The sequence below is a fragment of the Lacerta agilis genome, chromosome 8 (assembly GCF_009819535.1).
Source record: "Lacerta agilis isolate rLacAgi1 chromosome 8, rLacAgi1.pri, whole genome shotgun sequence".
Taxonomy (NCBI): domain Eukaryota; kingdom Metazoa; phylum Chordata; class Lepidosauria; order Squamata; family Lacertidae; genus Lacerta; species Lacerta agilis.
Genome location: NC_046319.1, coordinates 3798098 through 3824620, shown reverse-complemented (window position 1 = coordinate 3824620; position 26523 = coordinate 3798098). Strand labels below are relative to the sequence as shown.

Sequence of the window (26523 nt, the reverse complement as noted above, 5' to 3'; positions counted from 1 at the left end):
ACATCAAACACAAGAGGACTATTTCTTGAGGAGAAAAGGATGGAACATGCATGGACAGAAACACTTGGACATCCATATTCCAGTTTCCCAAGGCCAACTTCGTGAACTTTACAATCTACAAAGAGGCACTGGGCATGCTTTTCATATCCTCTCTGCAAAATTCATGGTGATGTGTGTGCCTCCAGCATCTTAAGATAATATACCACAGGGCTATCTTAAACTTTAAACTGGACTGCTCACAGATAGACATCCCGTTTATTCCATTTCTTTTAAAAGGAACTTTGCAGATGTTTGTGCTGAAGGAAAAATCTACAAAAAAATTAAAAACCTTCGTATCCATGTTGCCCCTTTGCACAAGCAATGAATGAAGAGGGCTATGGTTGTAGGATAAACTTGATAAATTTGATGGAAATGTGATAAAGGCAGATAATGAAGGTGAAAAGTATTCTTGAAAGCAACGTACAGTTGCCATATTTGTGTGTGATGCAGTGGCCTCTTCATGCACACAGAGGCCTCCATCGCATAAGTAAGATGTCACGGAGACAAGCCTGGATCGGGAGAGGAGCGTGGGAGGAGGAACAGTGAGGGAAAGCGGCAAAGCAGACAGGCAGGGGGAGGGGGCGAGGTATAGAGAACCGGTCCCATTAATCTCAACAGATACGTCCGATGATGACAGCCCTCTCTTAGAGGTATCGCCAGAAGAAAGGGGGAGTGCTGACGTCAGTAATAAACAGGGGGAGGGGAGCAAGAGAGGGAGGAAGAAATTTACGCGTCACTTCCGAAGCACCCGGAGGTTATTGTGCTGGAAGAGGCGCGAAACGGAAGACAGTTAGGATGTTTGCCGCAATAGAATGCAGACGTGTTTTTATAGCTCTGTAATTAGTAAGGACAATAAAATGCTTTCAAAAGCGAGAAACGAGCCGGCTGTTATCTCACAGCAACACCAAAGGCAAGGTTGCCATGACATAAGAGTTGCACTGGGGGTGGGAAGCAGCAGAAGAGAGAACAGCCCCTTGAAAAGCTCAAGTACATGTCTGTTTTTTTTACATCTCTGCCAGATACAGACACTAACACAATTGTACAGAATTCAGTCTATTTTTCGCACTCTGAACCTTCCAGATTCCTCGGTTGGTCCCTGAATTGTTTCAGTGTCAATCAATCTCCAATCTCTCTTCTCCAAGGGGGAGGCTATTGATGCACAGACAATGGAAAGGTTTGCAGATGCACAGGAACTGGGCACCGTTAGACGGTCCCGCAGTGCCTAGGAAAACTCAAGTGGGTGTCTAAGTGCAGGATGCCTAAAAATAATATATTACGGAAGTGAGCTCAAGGTGTCTATTGCTATCACTCCACGTCACAGAATTAGCAGGAACTGAGGGCACATATAGACTCAACAACTTGAGACTCCACACCTTGAGAAAATGCAGCAGCAGAAGTTGGGGAGGGAGCAGGTCCAGAATCATGGCAAGGGAGCCACTGGTAGCCAGTGCCAGCAAGATTAAGTAGATGCACCACTGCCCAAATCTATTAAATGGGCCCCCACTCTCTCAGGTGGCAGAGCAGCCTGCCAGGCCCTTTCCAGGCAAGAGATCAGAGGGCTGATCTCTCACTTGGCCAACAGAGGACTCTGCATGGCTTCTGAGCTCACCCGGCCCAAGTGAAATTGCCCCCAACACCCCTCTCTTTACCCTGGAAGTACTGTGCAGAGAGACCTTTAACTCTTGCAAGCACCTCTGACCTGCCCGAGCTGTTAACTCCCAATGGAGCTGACCATCAAGGACTGTTTCTCTTGGCCTCTTCTTGGCGGCCATCCACTCCGAGGAGCCTGCTCTGAGATCCTGGGCTAGGAGGCAGAGGCAGACGCAGAAGGCAAAGCCTCCCCTGAGAGAGTCTTTATAAAAGTCTTCACCTGCGGAAAGAGGAAACGGATCTTCAAATAAAATCCAAACAATTGTTTGTTCAGTTGTTGCCATGTTAGTTCCAGAGAGTAAGAGGCAAATTGGTAGCTTACGGTGCCAACTTTAATCTGATGGAAGAATATCGCATTATACCAAAGTTTTCACATTTCACAGAAGAGAAATCTTACCTGGGACATAAGCCTCCCTTGTTCATTTGTGTCATTCTCAAAATCCTTTGTGACATCAAGCAGCAAGACTGGGGCATTTCTTATGTTTTCAGAATGAATCCTGTGGGGGCAATAAGAATGTTATTTCCTTAATTCTTTTCACTATACAATCAATATTGTGGCTTCAGTTACTGTGGGTAGTTCAGCTCACTTCCTTGAATGATCTCATCTGCATTGACATTGAGTTGTCTCGTTCATTCACCTCATTCCCTTCAGTGTGCTATATGCCAAGGTTGTTGGAAGCCAGAGCAAGGCGAACGTTTTACAGACCAGGGGCCAAATTCCCTTCTAGGCAATCTACTGGGGGTCACATACTGGTGACAGAAGAATGAATGGAAAGTTTGCCTTTGTGCAGTAGGGTACTTTCTATACACACACACACACACACACACACACCTCCATCATTCATCCAGACAATCAAGAGTTCAAGCCTACATTCCAGCCAGGCCAAAAAAGGGTGTGAAGCAGAGTCAGTGAGGGGCATGGCCTGGGGAATGTTCCAAGGGCCAGACAGAGAGGTCTGGGGGGGCACATTATGGGCCCAAAGATTCCTGCCCCTGTTGTAATCCTCTGTCTCAGCTTTACCATATTGCCATCCCAGAGCAATTTGGAGATAACAGTGGCTTATACTATACACCAAATCTACTCCTTGAACTGTTGATCACACTGTGAAGTTAATAAAACCAGCAATAATTTTTTTTTAAAAAAAACAGCCTCTCTTGCAGCTTCATGCAAGGATTACAGATTATTACACACACACACACACACAGAGAGAGAGAGAGAGCTTTCAACATCTTAAAACATATGTTGACTAATATACACCCACAGTGAAGCTAAATTTTGCTGCCTTGCACCATCACCATGACTCATATAATTCAATGGATTTCCTTTCAACAAAGCCAAATGCATTATACCTTCAGATAAAAAAACGTTTGTTAAGGCACTTACTAATTCCATTACGCACATCCCAAAATGTAGAAATTGTAACCTAAGGTGCCAAGCTTAATTTCTGCACCATGTAAGCAGTAAGCATTTTCTGCAATGTGCTCACTTAACAATCTAGCCTCCATGCACCCACGCTCTGCCTCCACCTTTCAGCCGAAAACTTCTTTGTAACACTGAGGCTCAGGTCACTGGCCACCTCTATTTGCCTTCAATTAGGGAATGGTGTGTGTTTGTAGTGACAGGCTATAGAGGAAAGATGGGATAAGCTAGTTAACGGCCTGGTTTGCACCCAACAGTAAGTCATGGTCAGAAACAAACTATAGTTTACGACGAATGTGCTAGCAAGATGACACATGCTGCTCAAATCACACCCACTCTGCTCATCCATTTGCCAACTGGGAGGAAACAAACAACAGCGCTGGATTAGAGTTGTGTGCAAACCATGGGCAGAAGTCAAGGTTTGTTCTTGACTTACTACTCATAGTTTCTTTGGAGAGATGCAAACTACCAATGCTGGGTCACACAAAATGCTAAGCTAGCACTGTGGTTTCGTTTACTCCCAGCTTGGCAAAGGGTGGGTGCAAATTGAACTGTGTGGATGAACACACAAATTCCCAGTAAGCCATGGTTTGTTTCTGACTACAGATTAGTATTACATGCAACATCAAGAGGGACAAAAGTGAGGGAGACAGAGTTTTGGGCAGGTGTCTGCATCATCACAAGAAGAGACATGTCAGGAATCAGGATAAGAAAGGAGGGGTGCCCCACATTTATGAGTAAGTAGGGATATAGAATTGGGCTTCATTTAAAATGAATTAAATCATTAGAATTCACAAGCAGTGGAAAGAGGTCAGGCAGTCCCATGTTCTGACCGTGCTTGAAAGTTACTCTGCTGCTTTTGCCCGTACTATAAAGGAGAAACTCGAAAAATTAGAATATCGTGGAAAAGTCCACTTATGTAAGCAATTGTTTTCATTAGCTACTGGAGTTTAATATATGAGATAGAGTCATGACATGCAAAGCGAGATATTTCAAGCCTTTGCTTGTTATAATTGTGATGATTATGGCGCACAGCTGATAAAAACCCCAAAGTTGAAATTGTTAATTTGGGGTTCTCATCAGCTGTACGCCATAATCATCACAATTACAACAAATAAAGGCTTGACATATCTCGCTTTGCACGTCATGAGTCTATCTCATATATTAGTTTCACCTTTTAAGTTGAATTACTGAAAGAAATGAACCTTTCCACGATATTCTAATTTTTCGAGCTTCACCTGTATAACGATGTAAGCTTTAAAAAAGCTTGGTTCTGAAAACTAATAATGTAAAACTGGAAAAAACACTTCTTCTTTAAGATGGGCATGACTAACTACAGGTTGAGAGCAAGAGGACTGGGGATGAAAGACCAAGGCAAAGCATGGAAGTTCACCTGCTTTGCTTCCACTGATCAAGGTTCAGAAGTTGACAAGACAGGCTCTGTGCAGCGAGAGAGCTCAGCTGAGTGAATTCATCACCACCCAAAGACTCTCTGGATTCCAGAAGCTCAGTTGTAAGTGAGCACAATATGCAAGGCTGCTGGATGTGTTTACTGATTAAACAGCAAGGAAGATAACATTGGGCACCCTTAATTTGCAGTCTCTTCTGCTTTTTGGTGGAGGAGTGAAGTTGTAGTTGCCTTAACTGCTGGCGTAAAGCAACAATAATTCCTTCCTGCCTCTCTTCCTGCTAAGTAACAGTTGGAAAACCCTAGCAATGTGTTCAGAATAAAGCATGCAGAATGAGAGCATACATCTGGCACCTTTAAAAGAATTTGCAGTAGAGATTTCTATCCCAGTCTGTGCATGCATTGGATTTGAACTTGTTTTAAATATACAAACTTGTTTTTATTCTTAGTCACTACAGGAAGCATTCATAAATGGAACGGAATGAATAAAAAATAGAGGATGATGATGACTTAATCCCTAGAGCAGCCTTTCCCAACTTGATGCCCTCCAGAGATTTGGGTCTTCAACTCCCATCAGCCCCAGCCAGTGCCCCAGAGTTGATGGGAGCACAGCCATGCTAGCTGGAGCTGATAAGAGGAGTTGCAGCTTAAAACATGGGGAGGGCACAAAGTTGAAGAAGGCTGAGCTAGCTTGTGATTTCACACATCGCTCCCACTGCAGAACGGAAACTTCCAGCCTCTCTCTGGTTTGCAACAACACTGCAACTAATACAGTAGTGGCCTGTAAACTGTGACAATGGGAAAGGATAAAAATTCTGCCAATAAGTAAGCCCAAATGAATCACAAAAGAGTAATCTGGATCAGGCCTGACTTACTGTTAGGAAAGCTGCCCTAGAGTAATCCAGAGACCACTAAATGTGTCTGGTGAGCAAGAGACTGATTGTTAAGGATTCTGGTTGGGAAGCAAATGGCAAATACACCCCATGGCCCACTTCCAAATGTTGCCTGCCACATACCTTATTTCGGGGCCAGAGTTGAGCACAGCTCAGGACACAGCACCTGTCTGTACACAGCTGCCCTCCTGCACCTCATGGTCTCTAGCCCACCCATTTCTGTGCTACCAAGACTTCCTGGTTCCTTTTGGCCCTTGCTGCTGTGTAGCGTCATAGCCCAGTGGCAGTACTGTTTAACAGTTAAAGTGTTGGACAAGGACCTGGGAGACCTGGACTGGAATCCTCACTTGCCTTGGAGCCTAACCCACTTCACAGAGTTGTTGTGAGAATAAAACAGGGAGCGAGAGGACCACATACATCGCCTTGGGTTCCTTGAAGGAAAGAAGGTGGGATGTAAATCATCATCCACATCTCCAGGTGACGGGAACTGTGGCTTGGCTGCATGCTCCTCTCTTCCGTGTGGGATCAAGCAGGTGCTCTGGCACCAACTTACACCTGCCACGTGACACAACCGCGTGGGATCAAAAAGAAGGGGCTCAGGCGCAGAGAGCGGATGCTGCCTGCCAGAGCCACAACTGCCTTCCCAATGAAGCCAGCTCTCTGCTGCTCCGCCTGTCACTCACTCTGTGCTCTTCTCCATGAGCCAATGTTCGTGTTGAGTGTGAAGTTGCTCCAGGTAGCGCAGCTGGACCTCCTTCTCTTCAGGCCTCCCTCTTTGGCGCAATCTTTCCATGCAGATCTGAAAGGAGGGAAAGGGGAATTCATTGGCCAGCGCCATGAACGCCAGAGCCCCACCCTGCCTTAAAACCAGCACCTCCTGTTCTGCCAGAGAGGCACACTTCACTCTCGTACCCAAGAAGGTTTACCAATGGAGCAAACAGCTGGCCTGCAAGCCTGATCCAGCCCCAAGTGACTTTCTATAGACCCAGAATGCAGAAGCTGTGAAAAAAGCAAATTCCATTCTAGGGACCATTAGGAAAGGCAGCGTTGTACAATAGGATATTGTAGCGTTGGGAAAGCTTAAGAAAACAGCAACCAAGGGGGTGCAGCAATTCCCTTTCAAGGAAAGGTTGCAGCATTTGGGACTTTTTAGTTCAGAGAAATGGTGAGTAACTGGCAACAGGGTAGATTGAAGTTTATAAAATTATGCATGGTGTGGAGAGAGTGGGTAGATAAAACGTTTCCCCTCCCTCTCTCGTAACAATAAAACTCTTGAACATCCAATGAATATGAATGTTGGAATATTCTAGACAGATGGAAGGAAGTCCTTGTTCATGCAGCCCAGAGTTAAACTATGGAACTTGCTCCCACAGGCAGGCAGTGATGGCTACTAAACTAAAGTTGCTGGAAACCACAGGAGGGGAGTGTGTCTTGTGTTCAAATCCTGCTTGTGGATTTCCCACAGGCACTGACTCTCTTGTGGGTTTCCCTTTCCATGGTCCTCTCCGTTCTCCCTCTTGAATTGCAAATGCGTTCTAGGTTCCAATGGGGGAAACTGCTGAGTTTTTAGCTGGAACAACCAAGTACCACCCCCTCCTTCACAATCTCCGTTCTGCATGTGTGCTCAGTGGCGTGATGTGTGTTGCGTGTATGGTGCTCTGATGTGTGCGCACACGTATGTGCAGGTGTGCTGGTCATCACACCCACTTTTCTGACAATGCCTAACATGTACTGCGGCCCCTGGAGAGCTTGCCGGTACAAAATGTGGCCCCTGGGCTAACAAAGCAGAGCCACTGCTGATGTATACAAGTAAAAACTTGCCATGATTCCTGCATTGCTGGGGGTTGGAATAGATGACCAACTAAATTCTCTAAAATTCTATGATTAAATAAGTCCACCCAAATCTTCATGGACATGCTTCCTGACTGGGAGAAGGTGCACCCAGCGTGCCAACTTTGAAGGATCCATTTACCTGCCTTCAGCTGAGTAGAAAGTGAGACAGCCAGAGCAATGACTCAGGCAGAGATGTAGTAGGCGGTCTCCTACATGAGTGGACCATCTGGCCTAACACTTGCTTTCAATCTTCATTTCTGTAAATCACTTTGACTTTCATTTTTGAGGGTGGGAGGTGGCGAAGTGACTAAAAAATATAACGGTAGTTTTCAGTTACCTCTGGAGGTGCCCGCAGGTAAAGGAAGCCATGGATGTCAAGCTGGTCCCCGAATGCTTGTTGGAGAAAAGTGTGCCAGTCCTGGTAAATTGCCCACTCAATCTCTGCCAGGTGGCCAATCTCAAACAGGTTTTTGGCAAAGACGTACCTGGGGGACAGCAAACACAGGAAGAAGAACAGGCAAGTCAGAGATAGATGCGAAATTGCCAAGCTCCCCAAATATGGTATTTGCAATTGGCACCCATTCATTCATCATTACAAAATGGAAGGTTTTCCTCTTCCTCGTGGGCACCGTCCTTAAGTTTCTCCAGTTACAAGCTGAAAGGAACTGCAAGGACATTCAACAACAATGAAAGCGTGGGATGAAACTGCAGAGCACTCTGCACATGGAGAGGGGGCACTGAATACTTGAAAACATTTCCTGTCGGAATACGTTTCACGGATCCGCCATGGATTCATATTTATGTAGTTATTTAATGAGGTTTTTCGAGATCTATTTTTGGTATAACTACGCACAAAAGCGAAAGTGAAAACATGAATGAATAGTGTGGTTCACTTATGAGATTAATCCGCCTTTATTTTATAGTTCCGGTCATGTTCAAAGTTGTTAATGAGCGTTAAACTTGCTTCCCGCCTTTTTGGAGGGCAGCAACGGTGATTTTATTGGTTGAGGCATTGATGATGATGTCACGTTTGTTCCCTAATAAAAGGCAGAGGCACCCCCGCTTAGGCACATTCAGTTTGGGTTAGGCACGTTCGTTCGTGCATTCTTTCATTTTGTTTTAGTTGGGTTTTAGTTGAAGTCAAGTTTAGTTTAAGGGATTAGGAGCGGGCTGGATGGGTTGGATGGGTTTTTCTTTAGTTAGAGTTAGATCGCGGAAGATCATTTGGTTTTAGTTTTAGATAGGTTCCTTTAGGTTAGCCTAGGGTTAGGCCCGCGGAAGATATTTCGGTTTTAGTTTTATTTAGCTAGCCTCGCGGAAGATTGGGCGCGCAGGGACTTTAAGCTTAGGAGAACTTAGCTTAGGGGACGAGCCTATGCGGGTTCTGCCGAAGCCACTAAAGATACAACCGGTGTCTGTCTTCCTTTGGGGTTAAAAGGGGGAGTAAAGTAAAAATTTTAATTTCTTTAAGTTGGTCCGTCTATTCAGAGTCAGGGTATATATTTTATTTCACGAGGCAACTCTTCATTAAGAAGGCAATTAGGAACTCACACACCTTCGGAGTCATCAATTGGCTTACTCAACTTCCTTCAGATTGTGAGACTTGGCCGGCGACCGTGCTCAAAAGCACGCGGAACGCTGGCCGCTTTCCCCGCAACTGGTACCTCGTGCATAACCAGTCCAAGGCCGTGCACGAGGAGCTCCAGCACCCAAACCCCGACAATTTCCAAAGGGGCTGTACAGTTCTTTCAAAAGGCAAACATCTCCCCACTTCCCTTGGCACGTGGCCCCATCTCACTGTTGCTGCTGCTGCCAACTTCAGGAACAGGATCGTGGCACCATACCTATCACTGTATATAGATCTCTCAAAAACCCGCACGTGGTCCCACATCTTCAGGGGCTTCACAGACAGGGGCTCCAGCTGGGCCTTGAGCCGACTCAGACACGAGTAAGTCTGGAATGTGTAGGACCATCGCGAGGGCTCCTGATACATCATTTGAAGCAGGTTTGCAAAGCTCTGAGATGGTGAGGCCTGTGACGGGGGATAATTTAAGAGGCAAACATTTAAGAACCAAATGGAACAGGAACCACAAAACAAAGTGCGGGCTTTCTGGGTGGACGCCACAGCAGGGCCTCTGAACCTGTGCTATGTGAAGATATTGCAAGGTTCCTCTTCTCTTTGCCTCCCTCCAGCTCAACCTTCTCCCACTTGGTGCCCTCCAGATGTTTTGGGCTCCTATCAGCCCCAGCCAGAAAGTTGGGATAAACGGAAGCACAGCACGTAAGGAACAGCACAGGGGATGGGTGGAGTCTTTAAAGATTTTTGCAGATTTTTTTTTTGAACTTTAAAATAATCATGCATGATATGGAGAAAGTGGATAGAGAAATATTTTTTCTACCTCTCTCAGAACACTAGAATTCGTAGGCATTCAGGGGAGCCAAATGTTGGAAGATTCAGGAAAGATGAGGCTGCTGATGGCTATAAGCCATGATGACAGTGCTCCGCCTGCACAGCCGGAGGCAGCAACGCTTCTGAACACCAGCTCCTGGAAGCCATGGGTGCTGCTCTTGCAGTCGTTTCCTGCTGGAAGGTTTCCCAAAGGCATCTGCCTGACCACAGTGAGAACAGGATGCTGGACTCAATGGGCCATTGGCCTGATCTGGGAGGCTCTACTGGTGTTCTTATAACCTTTAGCACAGGCTTCCTCAAACTCGGCCCTCCAAATGTTTTTGGCCCACAACTCCCATGATCCCTAGCTAGCAGGACCAGTGGTCAGGGATGATGGGAACTGCAGTCACAAAACATATGGAGGGCCGAGTTTGAGGAAGCCTGCTTTGGCACAAAGAGCTGGTCCATGGGGTCACGAAGAGTCGGACTCGACTAAACGACTAAACAACAACAACTCTTTGGTGCCAAAGGAAGTTGCACGAGAGTGAATGGTTACTTTATCTGAATGATTATGTTGGTAAGATGGCAAGTTTCCTCTTTGCTCAGAATTCCTGTACTGAAGAAGAACTCCCAGGCCTGCAAACCTACCAGTGCCAGTTGATTGAATAAAAGACTATGAACCAAAACAGCTCAGTTCCTTACAGACCTAACAAGTTTGGCATCTGGACTCTTACCTGGTGGGGACCAGAAGCTTGAACTTTCTGCCACTTGGACACTGGCTCCGAGGTCATGGACCATTCTGGAAAGGCTTTTCTGAGCACTCTCACAAATGTTGACTTCCCCACCGCTGGGGGAGCAAAAAGTACGTATGCCCATTAGCCAACATTTCCATCCAAATGTTTTCCTTGCAAAAATAAAAGCAACCTCGTTCTGCTTACGTTGTGCAGAGAATGAGCCGTGGAGATGGGATGGAACATTCGCGCCACACACTTTGGAGCACATGGCTTCCCCAAAGAATCATTCTGGCAAACAGCTCGGGGGGGGGGTCAGTCAAGCGGTATATAAATTTTATGAAATAAATAAAATAAGAACACAAGAAGAAGAGCCTGCTGGATCAGGCCAAAGGCCTATCTGGTCCAGCATCCTGTTCTTACAGGGGCCAACCAGATGCCTGAGAGGCCTGCAAACAGGATTCGAGCAACAAAGCTCTTTCCTCTCTTGTGGTTTCCAGGAGCTGGAATTCAGAAGCACTGCTGCTTCCGACTGTGGAGGCTAGCAGCCATCAACAACCCTCCCCTCCATGAATTTGTCCAATCCTCTTCTAAAGCCACCTAGATGGTGACCACTGCTGCCTCCTGTGGAATCGAGTTCCGTGGTTAAAACTACGGGCTGCATGAAGGAGGACATTCTTTTCTCTGTCCTGAATCTTCCAACGCTCAGCTTCATTGGATAAAGAATCCTGGGACCTGTAGTTTGCTTCTCAAAGGGCTACAATTCCCAGCACTCTTAACCGACCAGTTCCCAGGATTCGGACGCCATGTGCTTCAAACGTATGGTGTGCATGTGACCCACTTCAAACCTCACCCTGGCCCCACTCCCCTTCTGCATATTATGGGGCATAATAATACCGCCCAACCTAACAACAACAACCCAGTTCCATTCACTTCTGAACACTCGAGGAGGCACCAGTTCGTGCTTTAAGCATGACAGCTGCAGTACTTTGTAAATTCTGTGATATGCCATTCGCTGTAATTGTGCTGTTTGGCCTATTTTTTTAGTTGATGGTGTTCTATGGATTGCAATTGTTTTACTTATGATTTGTTATCTGTTCTATATGATTTGTGTTGAGTTTGGAATGCTCTATTATGTTCTAAACGGGGGGGGGGGATTCCAACTAAGTTTGTTCTTGGTATGAGCTTTCGTGTGCATGCAGACTTCTTCAGATACACTGAAACAGTCTGAAGAAGTGTGCATGCACACGAAAGCTCATACCAAGAACAAACTTAGTTGGTCTCTAAGGTGCTACTGGTAGGGAATTTTTTTTTGAAATTTTTGTTTTGACTATGGCAGACCAACACGACTACCTACTTGTAACTGGAACTATTATGTTCTAGTTATTTACTGTTTGTAACTGCCTGCTATTCCTCTGAATGAAAAGCAGCATGGAAATATAGTAAATACATACTGTAAATCACCACCCAACCAAGATCTTCCCTGGAGGCTCGCCAACGCCTGAGCCTGCGCGTCTTCCTCAACTGCTGCAAGACGGGGAATGGAGCGGAAGATCTAATGCATATATCCTGCAACCGTGCAAGGACCCGAGCCCTGGTGCATCCAAGGCAATAATAAGGCTGCCTCTAAGCAAGTGCAGAGTTCCTTCCCCTCCCCCCCACCTCCGGCTGCACGGGCCCTTCCAAGCCGCAGGATGGCGCTGCCTATATAAAAATGGATGAAATGACCCCCGAGCTTCTCCTGCTCCCCTTCCCCAGACCCATTACCAATGTTCCCTTCGATGGCGAGCCTCTTGCCGGCCTCCCGCGCCGCAGCCATCAAGCAGAGCAGCACGAGCAAGCGCCCAGCTGTCGGGAGGGTCAGCCGAGCTATTGCGCCTGCGCTACCGCCCTGCCGAAGTCGCTCGTGTCTTTCCGGAGCCCGCCGCGCCCAAAGGGGCCCAGTTCACTTTGTTCCAGCGCTGGGCTGCGCCAGCTTGGTGCAGCAGTACTCCCGCAGACGGCCATCTGCGGGGCAGGAGGATGTGCTTGTTGAATGCAGCACCCTGGAGTTCGCGCGCATGTTTTGAGAGGATCGGGCGTCTGCAGCGCCACCCTATGCATGTCTCCTCGGGAGTAAGGCCCATCTGCGGTGCTCGGTAGCGTAGCCACCTCCTCTCTCTGCAGCGTGTAACAAAAAAAAAGCACGAGGGAGTCCACTTTTCCTCTCACAGCTCAGGAGCAGAATGGGTGCCATTCGGCAAACTCTGCCTTTCTGGGATATAAAACAGCTCGGACCATTTCCTGGTATGCATTTGAGTGGCGTTTCACAGCTCTGTGCCACAGAGGTAAAAACGGATGGTAGAGAAGAAAGAAGTTGCCAAAGAACTGGAACCGGCCCACCCATTAGGCGGAATGAAGAAGCTGCCTGAGGCAGCAGAAGAGCAAGAGTCTGTGCCCTGCCCGTGGAAGGGGGTCGGGGTGGGGGCAGGAGGCAGCACGTTCCCCTTTCACCCCTGCTCCCTTTGGTGGTGTGTTAAGCCCCCTTCATGTGTCAACTGTGCAAAGGGGTCTCCACCAGCGCAAGGGGCCTTGCTCCAGATGCTGCCCTTTCCCCAGGCTCCGCCCTAATGTCCACACCCTGGACATAGGCAGCAGGGGAAACAGGTAGGCTTCCCTGAGGCAGGTGGCTACATTCAGCATGTGCAGGTTGGAAGAGGGCCAGGAAAGCCATGCAGCACCTGGGGTGAGGCCAGTGCTTTGCACTGAAGAAGACCTCTTGGCACAACAAATGTGTGAGGGGGCCTTTCCAGACTTGCTTCCGGTGAAGCGCAGAAGATGCAGCCAGCTCAGTTCCCTCCAGCTTTTGTGGGCTGCTGTTGCCATTGGTCCCAGCAAGCATGGCCGATGGTCAGCAAATGGCTGCAGCTGCAGTCCAACAACATCTGGGAGGCACCACATTGGCTACCCCTGCTTTAAGATATGTAGAAAGGTTTCCCACATGGCTTGTATCCAACTAAGCACTGCTCACAGTAAACCTACTGAAATCAGTGGACATAACTAACTTAGGATGGTTGGACAGTGTTCTCAAAGCTACTAACATGAGTTTGGCCAAACTACGAGAGGCAGTGAAGGATAGGCGTGCCTGGCGTGCTCTGGTCCATGAGGTCACGAAGAGTCGGACACGACTGAACGACTGAACAACAACAACAACTAACTTAGGCCCATTAATTTGAGTGTGAGTAGAGCTTACCACCCCATTGTTGCACATAACATGCTTCTTCTTTGTATGCGTGTGTGTGTGTGTGTGTTCACATGCCCAAGACGTCGTGCATGTGACTCTGGAGTTGGGAATAGAGTAGGGTACCCGCTAAAGCAGTGGTTCTCAACCTTGGGTCCCCAGGTGTTTTGGCCTACAACTCCCATCAACCCTAGCTAGCAATACTAGTGGTCAGGGATGATGGGAGTTGTAGTCCAACAACATCTGGCAACCCAAGGTTGAGAAAGGCTGCGCTAAAGGCTGCTGGCCCAGGGCCCATCGTGGTCTTGATTCAGACCTCTTAAGACGCCACATGGCTCTGTTGTTTTTCGTGCAACAGACTAGCACAGTTCATCAGCATCTGAAGTACTGAATTTTCAGGTAAATGTATATTTCACTTGAACAACCCCCCACTCCTCTGAACTGCATATCTTCTCTTTATAAAACACAAATAAGTTTACTCAAAGGAGTCAGATGTGAAGATCAATGGCATACAAAGACCTGACCACTGTACTCCATGCTCTGGTAAATTCCAGGCTGGATTATTGAAATGTGCTGTACGTGAGATTGGCCTTGAACGACTCAGCGACTTCAACTGGTTTTCCAAAATGCAGCATCCAGATTATTGGCTGGGGTTCTGTTTAGACCTCATGTAGCTGCTGTTTTGAAACAACTGAACTGGTTGCCAGTTCATTTCTGGTCCCAATTCAGGGTCATCACATCAACATTTTTAGTCCAAAAGGGCTTGGGCCCCGAATGTCTGAAAGAGACCACCTCATTGCTACAAACAGATTTCTAGTGTTAAACTCAACAGAGTAGGCCCTCTTGGTAGTTCCACAACCCACAGAAGTTTGGAGTGGTGGTAGGTAGGCCAGGAGAGGGCAATCACTGTGGCATTCCTTTCCCACAGAGGTACACCTGGCCCTTCACTATATAGTTTCCATTGTATCTCTCTATCCTACCACCTTTGACACATAAAATGTATGGTTCCAGGACCCACACTGTTTTTTTGCAATTTTTAAAACTGGTGTGTGTTTTAAAATGGTGTTTTAAATGTTGTAACCAGCCCTGAGCCTTAGGGTGCAAGGTAGTTAACAGCAGCAGCAACAACAGGGGACAAAGTGCTACAGGTAGAGTTTGAAAAAACGTTTTTAATGCTTATTGAAGGGTTAGAAAGAAATGCAAAAGGAGGAGGAGGAGGAAGGAGTCTCCATGCTCTAGAAGAATCTAGCTCTAGCCTCTAGAAGCACTTCCGGTGGACAATTGAAGGACCAGCCTCATCGTATTCTGGTTTGCTGATCCACATCTGCTGGAAGGTGGAGAGGAGAGGCCAGGATGGAACCACCAATCCAAACAGGTATTACGCTCAGGAGGAGCAATGATCTGTGAAAACATTTGTAGAAGAGGGTTAATAAGGGACATTTTTTATGGTCATTTGGCTACTGAATAAGTAAGGTGTGAGACTGAGCACAAACAAACAAGCCAGTTCTGACCTGAGGAAATGTCAAGACCCACAGCTATCAATCAGATATATGCCAACTACTACAGATAGTTTTAAATTTTGGATTATTTCCATAGGCATGTCAGTGGGCCAATACCCATCAGAGCATAACAGCAAAGAGTTCCCTGTGGTTGACCATTGGAAGGGGCACAGTCCCAAAAACTCATGGGTAATCCCCACCCATAGCACACTCAAGGATTTTTGTTCCCATCAATCAGTATGTGCTGTCCTGTGAGGTTGCAGGTGGGATGGGGACTGGGCGGCTGCTAAGGGACCAGTATTTCAAACGCTGAAAGAAAATAGGGCAGACATGCCTTTATCTTCATTGTGCTGGGAGCCAAGGCTGTAATTTCCTTTTGCATTCTGTCTGCGATTCCAGGGTACATGGTGGTGCCTCCAGAAAGGACGTTGTTGGCATAGAGGTCTTTGCGGATGTCAATGTCGCACTTCATGATGGAATGGTAGGTTGTCTCATGAATGCCAGCAGATTCCATGCCTAGGAGGAATGGTCCAAAATCAGTAGCTTGTCCCCACTTCCAATGGGAAATCAGTAAGACTAACTTCCTCTGATCACTACCCATAGGAAGAAACCTTCTCACTGAGTCAGACTACTGCTCCATCTAGCTCTGTATTGCCTATACTGACAGGCAGCAGCTCTGCAAGATTTCAGACAGAGGAGACTTCCAGCCCTACCTGGAGAACCCAAAGACTGAACCTGAGCTATTAATTTCTTTTATTGCATTTACAGCCCGCCATTTTTTCCTATGGAGTTCAAAATGGTGTTCATGGTTTCCCTCCCTTCTCATTTTATCCCCACCAAACCCTGTGAGGTAGGTTAGGCTGAGAGGCAGTGCTTGGCCCAAGGTGAGCTCCATGGCCCAGTGGGGATTCGAACCCTGGTCTCTCCCAGGTCCTAGTCTCACACCCTAACCACAGCACCATGCTGACTCTCTATTTCTGCATGCAAAGCAAGTGCCTCGACCACTGAACTAGGGTTGGCTTTGATGAAACTTCAGAATTACGCAAGTTCCTTTCTGGGGAGCATATTTCAAACAACTTTGCAACCTCTCCCATCAGAGCCTTTGTAGTCAACTGGCAAAAGTCGCAGCTGTTGGTTTGCCTTTAAGAGCTGTTGCTGTTTCACTGGGCTTTAAATGCTACCTTATTTTTTAAAATTGCCATGGTTTTTAATTTTATTATAGTGTAAAATTATATAATAGGAATGGGAAGAATCATTCTCATATACAGTGGTACCTCGGTTTTCAAACAGCTTAGTTCTTGGAACCTGAACGCGGCAAAAACCAAGAAGTAGGTGTCCGCTTTTCGAACTTTTTTCGGAAACCTAATATGCTCCGTTTTGAGTCCCCCTGTGTTTCCTGTTGCACTGCTAATTGCCCCCCCCCCAATTGTAATTCAAGCCTTCCATTTCCAATTGCAGTGTTCTGAGGTGATATTTGGAGCTTGTATTTGGTGCTTTTGTTTTTGCTATTTATTTTGCGTTTTTTTTGTTTTGAGGGCCATTTCAGTTAATTTGTTTTTGTGACTGTGTGGATCCCAGTTCAGCTACCAATTGATTGATTGATTGATTGATTGTGTGACTGCGGAAATAGATAAAAGCCCCCCATCCAAACAATGACTATCATCAGTGCAGGTAAGAAAAAAAATCAATTTTAATTTTTATCATCTACAATACTGTTTTATTTATGTTATAGTACAGTACATTGTTTATTGCTTTCATTTTATGGATCAATGGGCTCGTAAGATAGTAAAATCATGTTAAATTGCTGTTTTAGGGGTTGTTTTTTAAAGTCTGGAATGGATTACAGTGGTGCCTCGCTAGACGAAAATAATTCGTTCTGCGAGTGTCTTTGCCTAGCGATTTTTTCGTTTAGCGAAGCACCAAGGCAGAAAAGCGGTTTTCGCGACAAAAAATTTTTTTTTCCGTCTTGCGAGGCAGCCCCATTGACCTTTTCGTCTTGCGGGGCAGCCTTCCGCTAATGAATGCTTTTCGTCTGGCAAGTTTTTCGTCTAGCGAGGCATTCGTCTAGCGTTGGCACCACTGTAATTCATTTTGCATTACTTTCTATGGGAAAGTGCGCCTTGGTTTTAGAACACTTTGGTTTTGGAACGGACTTCTGGAACGGATTAAGTTTGAGAACCAAGGTACCATTGCACAGTTTTCTTCCACTGTTTATGGATTTTCCATTGTTGACTGAATTGTTATTCTCTTAAGTACTGAATGGAAAATGTACCGGTATCTATAGGTTTATTCTAGCATTTGTGTCAAATAAAACATTCCTTTGTCTTTGAGATGATTGTACTTTTTTGTACGGTGTTGTTAGTTGGTTTGGGATTCCCTTTGGGAGAGATAAGCAAGGGATGAATAAATTGAATGCAAGAAGTAAGGCTCCATTTTATTTTCATGCTTGACTGAAGTATATTCTTCTGAACTATATACCTATTGTATAGACTATACACGTTAACAACAGGACATTGAAAATAGATTCTATGGGCTCTAATGATAGCCAAGAGACTGATATTGATCAACTGGAATAAATATATAACTCCCCTTTAATAAATGGATTGACAATATGATAGCCCTTGCAACTTAGGAGCGGACTGCTTACAGACGTAGACTTTGCTTTGATAAATATGACAATATTTGGAATGAATTTATACAAAATGTAGTAGGCTATTAATATTTACATATGTATTAGGATAATAATATCAAATTTATATAAGAATGTATGGGTTAGGGTATTTTTCGTATATGTATATATTTGTATATTGTTTCTACACATTTTTGTGCCTTTTTATTTTATTTTTTTGCATCACTTTATTTCTTTATATTTGAAACCTTTCAATAAAATATTAATACAAAAAAACAACAACACGATTCTTCAAGTTGAAATATCACAATCAAAGAAAAGAGCCCCAAGAGAGAAGGAAATATTGTTCCCATGCATTACTTCAGATTCTCTGACCCCAGACTCCAGAGATGCAGACTCACCTATAAAGGAAGGCTGGAAAAGAGTTTCCGGGCAACGGAATCGCTCATTGCCAATGGTGATAACTTGTCCATCAGGGAGCTCATAGCTCTTTTCCAGGGATGAGGAGGAAGCAGCTGTTTGCCATCTCATTCTCAAAATCCAGAGCGACGTAGCACAGCTTCTCCTGATGTCACGCACAATTTCTCGTTCAGCTGTGAAAGACAGAGGCATGTTATACCCACCTTATAAGTGGTACTGTATATAAATTAAATAAACGAAGATGATGATATGATGGTAGATGAACTAAGGCCTACCAAATTAAATTGTTTTAATTTACTTTCCCCAGTAGACCGAACCTTGGGAAATTTCCTCTGTCAAGATTCTCAGCACAATCCACAAGGACAACTCCTAGCGAACTCTCCTCATAGTGAAAAGGCTACAATAGTTAAAAGCGACTTAGCACTCACTTACATTTGCAGTGAAGGTATGCCCTAAGTCAGCCTTCCCCAACCAGGTTCTCTCCAGAGGTGGCCGTGCTGACGCGGGCTGATGGGCTATGTAGTCCAAACATTTGGAGGGCACCAGGTTGGGGAATTCTGCCCCAGGTTAAGAAAGCTAGACATGATGTTGAACAGTAAGTCACACAATACACGTACACACTATTTGTACAGCCTTCTCATTTGTGGGAGGTGGGGAGTATACCCTATGTTTCCACACACCCACACAAGCACCATGCAATATGTAAGCTGGTCTTCGTAACAGAAAAGAGAATGCAGACGGAATTTGCATCTCCTAATATTGGAAGGCTGAAGTGACTGCCGCACCCCACCAACTGAAAAGAATGGCTACAGAAATATGGCAAACGTTAACTCTGTTCAAATGGAATACTCAGGAAGAGAAGTCAGAAGCCAACAAGATAACAAGTTCCTAGAATGATGGGTCCTTTTCATAAGCTATTGGAATGAAAAGGGTTGAAGATAGCATCTCCCCTTGTTACCTATGTTCAACTATCTGACTTCTGAATACCTCTCCTCTGCATTACACACCACACACACACCACACACACAAACATTTCCCGCCTTTCCTTCTTCTTCTTTTCTTCTTCTTCTTATCCCTTCCCTTTTCCCTTTCTTCTTTCATCCTTTCTTTGCTTCTCCCCTTTGGCCCTTCTTTGGTATCCTCTGTCTTACATATCCTATCTTAGTTGTTATTATTGTTACTGTTAGTTTTCTTTCAATACACCTCTCTACCCATTTCCTCTCAGTGTGTGTGTGTTTTATATTTTATTGTACTATTATAATTTCTAGGACTAGATGACCCTTGTGGTTCCTTCCTACTCTACAATTCTATGATTCTAATGGATGGGGTAAGGCAATCCCGTCTAACAAAATATGTTATTTTTCTCCCCATTTACTTTCAATTTCCCCCCTCCCAAAAACGCAACGAGGAGACAATGCTAAGATTTCTGAGCTGCTTGACAATAAAAAGTGCTTATCTGAGCTTTTCTTTAAAAAAAGTAAAAAATAAAAATAAGGAAGAAAAGAAATGCTGGAGCAGGCCCATCTAGGTCCCTGCCGTCAGCTCCAAGGATCCAGCCCCTCCTTACCAGTGGTGACAAAAGAGTAGCCCCGTTCTGTCAGGATCTTCATGAGGTAGTCTGTAAGGTCGCGGCCAGCCAGGTCAAGACGCATGATTGCGTGAGGCAGGGCGTAACCTTCGTAAATGGGCACGTTGTGAGTGACGCCATCACCGGAGTCCAGAACAATACCTAAAGAGGAAGAGGAAAGAAGACTGTGACACAAATGCAGTGGGTCCCCAACCCCCATTTCACTCTTCTTACGTCAAAATAGTAAAGGTAAAGGGACCCCTGACCATTAGGTCCAGTCACGGACGACTCTGGGGTTGCGGTGTTCATCTCATGTTACTGGCCAAGGGAGCCGGCGTACAGCTTCCGGGTCATGTGGCCAGCATGACAAAGCTGCTTCTGGTGAAGCACAGCAGCGCACAGAAACGCCATTTACCTTCCCGTCACAGCAGTACCTATTTATCTACTTGCACTTTGATGTGCTTTCGAACTGCTAGGGGCAGGAGCTGGGACCGAGCAACAGGAGCTCACCCCATCGCGGGGATTCGAACCACCGACCTTCTGATCAGCAACCCCTAGGCTCTGTGTTTTAACAATACATCAAAATACTACTCTGGAAATATCACCTGCTGTCTTGCGGGGCATTTTAGAGGGGAGAAAAGGCTAAGGACCAGACAGAGGCAAACTCCGGCCCTCCAGATTTTGGGACTAAATTCCCATCATCCCTAGCTAACAGGACCAGTGGTCAGGATTGATGGGAATTATAGTCCCAAACATAGGAGTTTGCCTATGCTTCGATTAAACCCTACACAAATCTGGAGTTGGGTCTCGTAAGGCAACTGGATGGCACCTTGTACGCCTCCTTCTGGCAACTCCAGCAGCCAAGCCGGTGCCAATGTATTATGCTGCTTTTCTTTGCCCTTTGTCTGGGCAGCCCAGGACTCCATACACATTGTTCAGCCCTGTGCCCCATGAGAGGTCACTTTGGTACTGCTAACACAGCAAAAAACATGGGAGGCAGCAATTACAAGTTATCAGTCTGCAGCCACAGCAGGTGCTGTGATTCTCCAGCAGTTTGAGTTCAACCCTGGAGGCCCACTCCATTGTCTCTGGGAATCCAATGAGCTGTCAACCATCCATATCACTGAATTGTAAAGTGCTTGGTCTCAGCACACCATCAGCAGCAGGATGGACTCCAGGCTACCTCTGCTATTGTGCCAGTGGGCTTCCTGAATGAGTGAGGATTCAAACCCTGGTCTTGCAGGTCCTAGGACGACGCTCTAACCACTACACCACACTGGCTCTCTTTCATCTCAAATTGTGTGGACTTGCATGGAATTCAGACTTCTGAAGACTCAGCAATTGAAGCTAAGCACTCACCGGTGGTGCGGCCAGATGCATAGAGGGACAGCACAGCTTGGATTGCGACATACATGGCAGGGACGTTAAAGGTTTCAAACATAATCTAGGAGGGGAAAAGAGAGAATGAACAGCACGCCACTCTTCCAAGGCTGGATAGAAGAGGCTTCGGTCTCGAGAGCACATTCTGCTCTCCTGCACAAATCTTACTGAAATGAAAAGGAGCTGCAGAAGGCATCTCAATGGGGCTTGTGTGGGACACCCCCCACCCCCCCAGCTCTGCCTCACCTCCCTTAATGGCTTCCAAATCCCCACTTGAAGCAGATGCATCATTATAGTACATGTCAATTTGCATTGTCCAGCTGAGCAGGACAGGAGGTTTTACCTGGGTCATCTTTTCTCGGTTTGCCTTAGGGTTCAGGGGTGCCTCTGTCAGAAGTGTGGGGTGTTCTTCAGGAGCCACTCGCAGTTCATTGTAGAAAGAATGGTGCCAAATCTGGACAAAGAGCACAAACAAGAGTTGCCTGATGAAATGTGCCAGTTTTTGTCTCGCCTGGCTTCATTCTCAGTGCATCACAAGCTCTAGTTCAGGTCGGTCAGTGATTGTGAAAAGACTCCATAATGACATCCATCTTTGGGTCTTGCCTGTCATGCCCAGCTGGTGCTGCTGACTCAGATAAGCCATTTTTATTGTATGCTACTGCTATCAGGCACGATTTCCCTTAAAGCAAAATAACCTCTTAATTTGCCTCTATGCAGGGGGCAGCAAGGGGGCGGTTTGCCCCAGTTTCCATAATGGAGGGGGTGACAAATTATCAAGGAACAATTACTGCCCTATAGGGCGGTTCATAAAAACTTTTTTTTTAATGCCTGCTCCAAAGGTCTTATCTTACTATACTAGGGATTATATAGCTATATATTAAATTTCATGCATATGGTTAATATCTTGACCCTCCTCCACCAAAATAGCTGTTTACTTGGCTGTTTTCCTATGTCGTGAAGGCTGAAATTTCAGTTCAGTGGAACACTTACTGTTCCCAACCCTAACCCTGTGGAAAGCCATCTAATCAGACTTTAATTTGATTTTGAGATGTTTTTAGGAGGTAATATTATTATTATTGTTTGATTTTATACCAGTGTTATGTATCTGATGTTAGCCACCCTGAGCCTGACTTCGGCCGGGGAGGGCAGGATATAAATAAAAGTTGTTTTTATTATTATTATTATTATATTTTATTATTATTATTACTACTACTTGTTATTATTCCTTTGTAAGAAATATGAAATAACGTAAAACAATTTTTTCAGGGGGGGAATCAAGGGGGGGTTGACAAGAAATTTTCCGCACTGGGTACCACCTGACCTTCCTACACCTCTGCCTCTATGGGGGTTGCTCAGGAAGCGCAGTCATTCCTCAGGCCAATGCCACTGTCATTCCTCCATAATGCCCAAACACATATGTTCCATAACTGAATCTTTTATGACTGAATGGCACTAATTCCATTATAAAGCCTAGCAACCTGAATACAGATCAGATTGTGCAGTATCACATGGATGGAGAATTGCTTTCCTTACATGGACCTCATTGGAACTTAGGATCCAAGCCAGGCATAGGCAAACTCGGCCCTCCAGATGTTTTGGGACTACAACTCCCATCACCCTAGCTAACAGGACCGCTGGGCAGGGATGATGGGAATTGTAGTCCCAAAACATCTGGAGGGCAAGTTTGCCTATGCCTGATCCAAGCCATAAAGACTGGTCACCCCATCTGCTAAGATCAGATACACTAGGGTCCAAAGAAGTACAGAGGATGGTGGCTATACGCACAATACTTTGAATCTTTTTTGGTGGGAAGAGCAGCAAAACGCTTTATTTATAAAATCGAAGTAGGTACTGAGCAGACTCAGGCCATCATCACGTCATACGTTCGCTGTGTCGTGTCTTCAGACCATCACATTGGCTCAGCTAAATGACTGATTATGACTGTTATGTTGAAATTCCTCTAGTTCCTACAATACTTCTGGAATTGGTTGAAAATGCAATTGGAAAGCCACGGAATCTAGCAATAAATTTATCAATTTATCAAATTTATCAATCATATGTTATCCTATTATTTGTTTGATCATAACAAATGATACAATATTATTCAAACTCTCAGAAACATCAAGGCTGCAGAAGGAAGGTTTAGTAGGTGCTCTGCTGATCTACACATTATACAAGGCTCTGAGAAGTTATTTTATTTCCTGGCTATTGTTTGTGTTTTTCTATTTTAATAAAAAAAAAAACCTCCCATTCAAAATCTGAATTAAAAAGTTAACGAAGAGCAGAGCTTGTCACCTTTTCCATATCATCCCAGTTGGTGATAATGCCGTGCTCAATGGGGTACTTGAGAGTCAGGATCCCCCTCTTGCTTTGGGCTTCGTCCCCGACGTAGCTGTCTTTCTGGCCCATCCCCACCATCACACCCTAGGAACCAAGAAGAGGAACATCATAAACTCCCCTCTTCATCCTTCCCCAGGCACGAGGAATTCAAAGAAAGGGAAACAAACTCTGCATAACCCAACACCACTGTCTGCCACCACCATAACTTCTCCCTTCTGCAGACCATTTAGAATTGCCCTTCTCCAACCCACAGACTGGAAAATACATTTTTTCAATGAATAAGCAAATAAATAGAAGAAGGTGAAATTTATATTGGGTAGGAGTGTGATGCACCAGGGAATCCTCAGTTCAAATCTCAGCTTGATCACATGCTCATGGTAAGTTTTGGCATTCTGCCTCACAGCACTCTTATTCCACCCTGCTAAATGGTACAATTATGTTGGCCTTCACAAGTCTCATTTCCCAGAATATGGACTATTTCAGCCTCACAGATAGAATAACAAGGACCGATCTTGAACATCAATTACCTTCCTCCCTACAGACATGGGAATGTTCTCATTTGGCAATCACCTTGTCACTTCCTGCATGGCATTAATGCAGTCGCATAATAGCTGTGAAAATAAGAGTCAAGGGAACTTGCCATGGCCAGTTCAACTACAGACTGAGCCATTTCCAAGGATTCACATGGGCAGTGCTTTTATATATATAAGGTGCTGGTACTCACCCTGAAGTTGTTACAATAAGTGCCACACTTTTAACAGGGGGAAGGTGCCAGCACTGCATACCCATGATGAGCACCCCCAGAAAAAAGCACAGCATGTGGGAAACCTTAACATGTCAGAGTCCTTTGCCTGCAAACAGCTGCTTGTCACCAAAACATTCAAAACAGATCCTCTTCTATCTTATTCAATCAAATAATTTGCTGGAATCTTTTCCCTGCTGAATTTCTGAATTGGCTGGCTCAGAACTCCTTTGATTCTGCTACCCTGTATTTTCCAAATATTGGTAAATTTGCTCTACCAGTTCTTTAAGGTGGGGGCAGGAGAGAGACTTTGCAAAGCTCTGGGATACTCTAATAGTGAAAAAGCTGCCAGACTTTCAGCAAATCTCAAGGTGCATTTAGCTGATGAAATATGGGGTCCTACAGTATCTTACATGAGAAATTACTGGTCTATGAAACTACCAGTTTCTTAACATCCAAACACATTTAGCTGTACAATTACTTCCTTCTATGACCTTTGAATATGTATTCTATTGATGGTTCCTAATAAACTGTAGTGTTCGTTTTATTTTTGATTTAAGATTTATAGTTCATCTTGTGTTTCTTTGGATAATTCATTTGTGCACATATACTTTTGGAAATAATAATTTTTACCCCATGTATATGCCATGCATCAGCCTTTGCCAAGCTGGTGCCCTCCAGAGGTTTTGGACCATAGCTCCCATCAGCCCCACCCAGCATGCTGGCTGAGGCTGATGGGCATTATAAGTGGAATCTTCACACATATAAAAACCGTTCTGAAAATGCCTTTTTAAAAGCTTTAAAAAAAAACACATTTAATTTTCCATAAGGCTCACCATCGCCATCTAGTGCCACATTGTATATTACACTTAAAACACACTTAAAATGTTTTATTTGCAGCTGTATAGCTGAGTCCATAGTCCAAGGCTGGATCTAGACACATCAAAGAAGCGTTTCAGTTTAAAGCATTGTAAATTTAAACAGGGGAAACAGAGAAAAACGGGATTCCACATTGCCATTTGGTGGCACAATGTTATATCGCACATACAACGCATATAATCACTTTTTCTTTACCAGTCTAACTGTGTCTCAGCTCTGAGCAGTGCTATTTTTCTAGGAAAAGAGGTGCCGGAAACTCACCACGAATGCCTCCCTTGTTCTCTTGTAATAGCAATGGCGTCCACCTGAGACGCGCCGTGAGTTCCAGCTGAAAAAAATCCCTGATTAAAAGCACCCAAAGGGAACCCTGTGCACAAACCTGGTGACGTGGGCGGCCCACAATGGATGGGAAAACGGCACGGGGGGCATCGTCACCGGCAAAACCAGCCTTGCATAGCCCAGAGCCATTGTCCAAACAAGGGCAGTGTCTCCTTCACACATGGCTTCGACTGGTGGTGGTGCTGGACGCAGGAACCTGGAAGAGGGAAGATCAGGAAACATGCAGGAGGGGTCATTGCTGGTGAAGCAAAGCCAGCCCTGCCATTAGGCAAGGCACCAGACAGCAGACGCTATAGGAGTTGCAATGAGGGGTTTGAAGAAGAAGATATGTGTGCACTTTGCCCTCCAAGCGAGCCTGATGTCCTCTCACCAGGATTGAGTGGGAGTTTGCTATTATATTGGGCAGTCACTGCATATCTGGGGAGAACACACATGCTTTTTACCACAGTGGGTAGATCATTCCTTGAGAAACCCATTTTCTTTCTGAGGTAGAGGAGGAGGAGGAATTCGATTCAAGATTCACTTAAAGCGAAGCTCTCAAATCTGCTCTTTTCAAAACAATATGCGAACCAAAAGACAGAATCTCGCTCAGAATTCATGCTCATCATGTCTGAATTTTGTGATACAGTTTGCCAACTAGTGCTTACAAAAATGCATATACTAGGGGAAAGTGTACATAAAAAATAATATAGTATTGAAAATGACATACAAAATGCATCCTGGGGGGATGTTGCATACAAAAATATGTTTATTAGGATGAATTTGCACTAGTCATAGAATGCTATAATATAGAGTTGAAATCTTGGTGTTTTGGCTCAGGCAGCCCTGAATGAAGGACAGCAGAAGGGGACTCAATTATGTTCAAACATTAAACACAGAGACTGACCAAGAACTGACTTGAAGGCAGCCAGTGCAATCCAACCGTGAGAGGACCCATCAAGCATGTTGTGCAGTGCAGATTTAGTTTGACAGTCATTCCTTTCTGCAAGGAACCTGCTCTGGGACCTGTACTTCAGTGAGGGTGGATTGCTAGCAATTATCACCAGGATGCTCACCAAAATGCAGTCCATTCTTGGGATTCTTTGAGGAGAGCCATGATAGTTGCTAAATAGTATAACAGCTAGGTTTTTGAATGGAGCTATTTG

The 26523-nt window shown here is 45.2% G+C and overlaps 2 protein-coding genes and 1 long non-coding RNA gene across 4 annotated transcripts; 1 reads left to right on the top strand and 2 right to left on the bottom strand.

Annotated features, from left to right (window-relative positions):
• Positions 1-972: 972 nt before the first annotated feature.
• Positions 973-12263, bottom strand: DGUOK (deoxyguanosine kinase). 2 transcript variants are annotated; one of them, XM_033159088.1, is made up of 7 exons: positions 12131-12263; positions 10367-10479; positions 9088-9275; positions 7581-7728; positions 6094-6209; positions 2087-2186; positions 973-1909 (listed from the first exon to the last, which is right to left on the bottom strand). In XM_033159088.1, the coding sequence occupies exons 1-7, from the start codon at positions 12180-12182 to the stop codon at positions 1844-1846; spliced, it is 783 nt and encodes a 260-aa protein (XP_033014979.1). In that variant the 5' UTR covers positions 12183-12263; the 3' UTR covers positions 973-1843. The 2 variants fall into 2 exon arrangements, with proteins under 2 accessions (XP_033014979.1, XP_033014980.1); XM_033159089.1 differs by lacking the exon at positions 10367-10479 and having other exon boundaries at positions 12131-12192.
• LOC117052287 lies at positions 5165-19965 on the top strand. Its single transcript, XR_004427242.1, has 3 exons — positions 5165-5293; positions 15006-15008; positions 19943-19965. It is a non-coding gene; the product is annotated as an uncharacterized LOC117052287 (long non-coding RNA).
• ACTG2 (actin gamma 2, smooth muscle) lies at positions 14733-25540 on the bottom strand. The gene is given in 13 exon segments (XM_033159087.1): positions 14733-14925; positions 14927-14960; positions 14962-14984; positions 15417-15598; positions 18113-18230; positions 18232-18278; positions 18281-18304; positions 19699-19860; positions 21058-21142; positions 21422-21532; positions 23374-23502; positions 25419-25513; positions 25516-25540. Coding segments are annotated over 13 exon segments (1119 nt in total). The 3' UTR covers positions 14733-14841.
• Positions 25541-26523: the final 983 nt, after the last annotated feature.

Coding starts and splice junctions, on each gene's coding strand:
- DGUOK (XM_033159088.1), bottom strand. CDS start 12,182: ATGGCTGCGGCGCGGGAGGCCGGCAAGAGGCTCGCCATCGAAGGGAAC. Junction 2,187..6,093: donor CTCATGGAGAAGAGCACAGA/GTGAGTGACAGG, acceptor TTGCCCCCACAG/GATTCATTCTGAAAACATAA. Junction 1,910..2,086: donor AAGGGAGGCTTATGTCCCAG/GTAAGATTTCTC, acceptor CTCTTTCCGCAG/GTGAAGACTTTTATAAAGAC.